Genomic DNA, 6,704 nt, shown 5'->3' on the forward strand with positions numbered 1-6,704 from the left:
GTACTTATTAATGTCTTATTCTGCATGGCCTTATTATACAACCAGTAAGCCATTAACTAAGAGTCTTCCCTCAATAACCTCAGAATTATTGCTTAATAGTAACCTTAATCCTTACCCTTATACAGTGGGGCAAAAAATATTTAGTCAGCCACCGATTGTGCAAGTTCTCCCACTTAAAATGATGACAGAAGTCAGTGATTTTCATCATAGGTACACTTCAACTGTGAGAGACAGAATGTGAAAAAAAATCCAGGAATTCACATTGTAGGAATTTTAAAGAATTTATTTGTAAATTATGGTGGAAAATAAGTATTTGGTCAACCATTCAAAGCTCTCACTGATGGAAGGAGGTTTCGGCTGAAAATCTCACGATACATGGCCCCATTCATTCTTTCCTTAACACGGATCAATTGTCCTGTCCCCTTAGCAGAAAAACAGCCCCAAAGCATGATGTTTCCACCCCCATGCTTCACAGTAGGTATGGTGTTCTTAGGATGCAACTCAGTCTTCTTCTTCCTCCAAACACGACAAGTTGAGTTTATACCAAAAAGTTATATTTTAACTTTTTGGTTTAATCTGACCACATGACATTCTCCCAATCCTCTGCTGTATCATCCATGTATCCATTTTGGTATAAACTCAACTTGTTGTATTTGGAGGAAGAAGAAGACTGAGTTGCATCCCAAGAACACTGTGAGGCATGGGGGTGGAAACATCATGCTTTGGCGCAGTTTTTCTGCTAAGGGGACAGGACGATTGATCCGTGTTAAGGAAATATTGAATGGGGCCATGTATTGTGAGATTTTGAGCCAAAACCTCCTTCCATCAGTGAGAGATTTGAATGGTTGGACCAAATACTTATTTTCCACCATAATTTACAAATAAATTATTTAAAATTCCTACAATGTGAATTCCTGGATTTTTTTTCACATTCTGTCTCTCACAGTTAAAGTGTAACTATGATGAAAATTACAGACCTCTGTCATCATTTTAAGTGGGAGAACTTGCACAATCGGTGGCTGACTAAATACTTCCCCTAGTGTCCAAATAACTGTAAATTAAGTCTTTGTTACTTAGAATATGTTCCCCATACTAAAGTGCTACTAAAAAAAGTGTATTACAACTGAGTACCACTGCGGCCCATATGGACCATAGCTGAGAAACAGATATTGTTTGGCAGCCCAACAATGGACCCTGGCCCTATTGTTAAAAAACACTGCTTTACTGTATATTACTAAATAGTGGGAGGTATTCCCTTTATTAGTTAATTTGGAAAACTTCAATGAAGTGGAGGAGTACTTTGATACAGTTTATCCTTTAAAGATGCTGAAACCAACTCAAAAGTGGGACACTATATTAGGCCACACTATTTGAACAGAACATGGACCTCTGAGCTTTGAGTATCTGTGACAAAGTAAATTAATACAAATCGTAATATACTACCTTAATAATGAATCCATTTTATGTTTACAATATGCCGATGGTCAGTAAAAAACTAGCTGCAGTCAGAAAATGGCTTCAGGGTTGTACCTTGGACATCCCTGGCAAAAAGAATCGTCGGCACTGAAAGACGGACTGGTGTATATTTAAAAGAAAAGCTTAGGAAATTGTTCATGACGGAAGTATAAACAAACAACTTTCAGTTTCAAGTTTCGGCCTATCATTTGGACTTTTTACACTTGGGCTTAAAGCGCAGCGTCTGCAGGGCGCTCTCCACCACTTTGGGCAAGTGGATGGGGTTCCTCTGCAGACGCAACCTGCTGCTGGTCGACCCGCTTTGGTTCTTCTTATTGAGAACCTTTTCTTTGGCATAGGACACGACCGCCTTCTCCTCCTGGGGCTTGCTGTCGGGGTCATCCGCCCGCCGAGGAACCCGCATGACCCAATTGGAGTGAAGGTCGTGTTCTGCAGAGCTGGATGCCACTGAGGGAGAGAGAAATATTACCTTTTTAAAATGTCATTATTAAAAAATAACTAAACAAAAATCAAACCAGTTGGTTTTTTTTTTAAAACAGTCAAAATGTACACCTTCCTACAAAGCTGTAGACCAGGAGTGTCAAACTCATTTTAGTTCAGGGGCCGCAAGGAGGAACATCTATTCTCACGGGTAAAATCATGGCATCCATCCATCCATCCATCCATCCATCCGTCCATCTTGCGCTTACAGAGGTTGTGTCGCGGGGGCAGCAGCCTAAGCAGGAAAACCCAGACTTTTCACTCCCCAGATCAGGGGTCGGGAACCTTTTTGGCTGAGAGAGCCATACAAGCCAAATATTTTAAAAAGTATTTCAGTGAGAGCCATATAATATTTTCTTCAGACTGAATACAACTAAATGCGTGTATTTTTAAGTAAGACCAACATTTTTAGAGTATAATAAGTCTCAAAAATGTTTTAATAACATTGTTATCATGAATCTAACCAACATTAAATAAAATACTTCTTACCATTAATGCGACTTCTTGAACAGGTGCGGTAGAAACCGTATGGATGGATTAAAATGCATGAAAATGTTTTATATTTTGAACGTTATTTATGACACTGTGAATGCCAGCGGAATTATTCATTATTTATCGTGTTAAGCAATGTCAGCTAAGATTTATCTGAGAGCCAGATGCAGTCATCAAAAGAGCCACATCTGGCTCTAGAGCCATAGGTTCCCTACCCCTGCCCCAGATACTTCGTCCAGCTCTTCCCGGGGGATCCCGAGGCGTTCCCAGGCCAGCCGGGAGACATAGTTTTCCCAACGTGTCCTGGGTCTTTCTCGTGGCCTCCTACCGGTCGGACGTACCCTAAACACCTCCCAAGGAAGGCGTTCGGGTGGCATCCTGACCAGATGCCCGAACCACCTCATCTGGCTCCTCTCGATGTGGAGGAGCAGCGGCTTTATTTTGAGCTCCTCCCGGATGGCAGAGCTTCTCACCCTATCTCTAAGGGAGAGCCTTGCCACCCGGCGTTGGAAACTCATTTCAGCCGCTTGTACCCGTGATCTTGTCCTTTTGGTCATGACCCAAAGCTCATGACCATTGGTGAGGATGGGAACGTAAATCGACAGGTAAATTGAGAGCTTTTCCGTCCGGCTCAGCTCCTTCTTCCCCACAACGGATCGATACAGCGTCCACATTACTGAAGACGCCGGACCAATCCGCCTGTCGATCTCACGATCCACTCTTCCCTCACTCATGAACAAGACTCCGAGGTACTTGAACTCCTCCATTTGGGGCAGGGTCTCCTCCCCAACCCGGAGATGGCACTCCACCCTTTTCTGAGTGAGAATGGTCGTGTTGTTACGATAGAACAGGGGTAGGGAAGCTATGGCTCTAGAGCAAGATGTGGCTCTTTGGATGACTGCATCTGGCTCTCAGATTAATTCTAGCTGACATTGCTGAACACGATAAGTAAGGAATAATCCCGCAGGTAATCACAGTGTTTAAAATAACTTTCAAAATATAGAACAATTCTCATGCATTCTAATCCATCCTTCCGTTTTCTACCGCACCTGTGCAAGAAGTCGCATTAATGGTCGGAGTACTAATACTATTCAATAGGGATGTCCGATAATATCGGACTGCAGATATTATCGGCCGATGAATGCTTTCAAAATTAATATCGGAAATTATCGTTATCGGTCTCAAAAAGTAAAATTTATGACTTTTTAAAACGCTGCTGTGTACACGGACATAGGGAGAAGTACAGAGCACCCATAAACATTAGAGGCACTGCCTTTCCGTGCCGGCCCAGTCACATAATATCTACGGCTTTTCACACTCACAAGTGAATGCAAAGCATACTTGGTCAACAGCCATACAGGTCACACTGAAGGTGGCCGTATAAACAACTTTAATACTGTTAGAAATATGCGCCACACTGTGAACCCAGACTTGTCCAGGGTCTACCCCCAATTCCGCCCGATTGTAGCTGAGATAGGCACCAGCTCCCCCCGCGACCCTAAAGGGAATAAGCGGTAGAAACTGGATGGATGGATGGACTGTGAACCCACACCAAACAAGAATGACAAACACATTTCAGGAGAACATCCACACCGTAACACAACATAAACACAAAAGCACAAATACCCAGAACTCCTTGCAGCACTTACTCTTCTGGGATGCTACAATATACAGCCCCTGCCCTCCACCTTAACCCCGTCCGCATGTCCCAAATTCCATAACTTGAGTTTATTTATTTTGGAAAACCTTGTTACATTGTTTAATGCATCCAGCGGGGCATCACAACAAAATTACCATACTTTTCGGAGTATAAATTGCTCCGGAGTATAATTCGCACCTGCCGAAAATGCACAATAAAGAAGAAAAAAAAAAAAAACATATTTAGGTCGCACTGGAGTATAAGTCGGATTTCTGGGGGGAAATGTATTTGATAAAACCCAACACCAAGAATAGACATTTGAAAGGCAATTTAAAATAAATAAAGAATAGTGAACAACAGGCTGAATAAGTGTACGTTATATGACGCATAATCTAACAACTGAGAAGATGCCTGGTATGTTAACGTAACATATTATGGCGAGAGTCATTCAAATAACTATAACATATAGAACATGCTATACGTTTACCAAGCAATCTGTCACTCCAAATCCAAAAAATCCCATGAAATCTTATACGTCTAGTCCAGGGGTGTCAAACTCAAATACAGAGTGGGCCAAAATTCTAAACTGAACAAAGCCGCGGGCCAAGGTTGAACAAATTAACCTCTTAATAGGGACCCAAACAAGTTTTGCATTGAACATTGAACAAGTACGGCTTATATACAGTAATTTTATAGTGACATGCAAAATCGAGTTTCAAATAATAATAATAATAAAAAAATATCAATGGCATATCAAATAAAATGTATATAAAAATTTAATGCCTCTTTCCTATTTGCAGCCTTCTGAGGTAAATATCAAAATATATTGTAGAGTCCCGAAAGAGTTAGTGCTGGAAGGAGTTCTGGGTATTTGTTCTGTTGTGTTTATGTTATGTTACAGTGCAGATGTTCTCCCGAAATGTGCTTGTCATTCTTGTTTGGTGTGAGTTCACAGTGTGGCGCATATTTGTAACAGTGTTAAAGTTGTTTATACAGCCACCCTCAGTGTGACCTCTATGGCTGTTGACCAAGTATACAGCCACCCCTCAGTGTGACCTGTATGGCTGTTGACCAAGTATTCCTTGCATTCACTTATGTGTGTGTAATAGCCGCATATATTATGCGAGTGGGCCTGCATGCTGTTTGTATGGAGGAAATGCGGACGTGACGACAGGTTGTAGAGAATGCTAAAGGCAGTGCCTTTAAGGCACGCCCTCAATATTGTTGTCCGGGTGGAAATCGGGAGAATGCTTGTCCCGGGATATTTTCGGGAAGGGCACTGAACTTCGGGAGGATTGGCAAGTGTGAGAAATTGCGGTGTTACAGCAGCACCGCTGCTGTGTAATAACGGCGGGCCAGCTGTAATGTTAATTTGATATTGCCTCAAAGGCCAAATTAAATTACACGGCAGGCCAAAATTGGCCCGCGGGCCAGAGTTTGACACCCATGGTCTAGTCTCTTACGTGAATGAGCTAAATAATATTATTTGATATTTTACGGTAACGTGTTAATAATTTCACACATAAGTCGCACCCCTGGCCAAACTATGAAAAAAAATGTATAGTCCGAAAAATACAGTAGGCCTAATAATGTGTTAATTCCACGACTGTATATATCGGTATCGGTTGATATCGGAATCGGTAATTAAGAGTTGGACAATATCGGAATGTTGGATATCGGCAAGAAAGCCATTATCGGACATTTACGTATAGTAATTAAATGTCACCCTGTGGGGCCATAGATAATTCATTTCACTTTGACACCCCTGGCCTAATATTTTATTATTTTGGCAAATAATGTAGATTTTTGTGATTTTGATTTGAATTATGATCATGTTTTATGATTTTACCTTGAGTTATGATGAATTTATTTTCATTTTTGCCTTCTTGTAACTTTCTGTGAAGCGCTTTAAAGTACTATCTATCTTTCAGTTGCCTTGTGTAGAGAATTGTGTGCTCCATAAATAAACTTGCCTTGCTGTAGTTTGACCTTATACAAAATGACTGCAGTCTCCCCGTTCTGTCAAACTTTGTTATAAGAATGTAAAAATGTTCTCCCACATGTCAACATTGCAAGCTAACCAGTAAATTCTACTTTTTATGGTATTCCACCGTCAGGTCTCACAGTTGTCTCGGCTCATGCTGGGGCCCCGGGCGCTAACACAAAATGATTATTATTGTGACACGGTTGACATCACCAGCACGCCCCATGTTTTGATCACGCTGATAAAAGTGTAATTTCTCCCACGCCGACGGCACAGCCCCAGAAATGTCAAGGTCATATTTGATTAAACAGCAACGGTGAGGACTATACGGAGGACTATGCAGACACTTAAGATGAAAACCTCGCGCTACGACAAGCTTAATTAAATTTACACCATCGCCCCCTTGATTAAAATGCATAACTTACAACACTAGACAAAGTCATTTACCTCAACCCCTTATAGTGTCTGTTATTTAACATTAGACCAAAATATTGCCCACAACATTAAGTATACTTGCACCATCTAATGAGGGGTACCAAACATACTGCCGGGGGCTTGTTTTTTATTGGCTCCTGGCATATTCCAACCTGGCCACAACAATTCATCAAATTAAGCCAATGATGCAGTAAAATT

The 6,704-nt window shown here is 41.3% G+C and overlaps 1 protein-coding gene across 1 annotated transcript in view; it reads right to left on the reverse strand.

The window, feature by feature from the left end:
* Positions 1-1,097: 1,097 nt before the first annotated feature.
* LOC133538072 (uncharacterized protein C13orf42) overlaps positions 1,098-6,704 on the reverse strand; it is an 11,454-nt gene continuing 5,847 nt past the window's right edge. The window contains exon 3 of the mRNA XM_061879357.1: positions 1,098-1,923. Within this exon, the coding sequence (XP_061735341.1) occupies positions 1,661-1,923 (263 nt within the window). The 3' untranslated portion in view covers positions 1,098-1,660. The remainder of the gene's footprint in view (positions 1,924-6,704) is intronic.

Source organism: Nerophis ophidion, linkage group LG19 (genome assembly GCF_033978795.1).
Source record: "Nerophis ophidion isolate RoL-2023_Sa linkage group LG19, RoL_Noph_v1.0, whole genome shotgun sequence".
In the NCBI taxonomy this organism is placed as follows: Eukaryota; Metazoa; Chordata; class Actinopteri; order Syngnathiformes; family Syngnathidae; genus Nerophis; species Nerophis ophidion.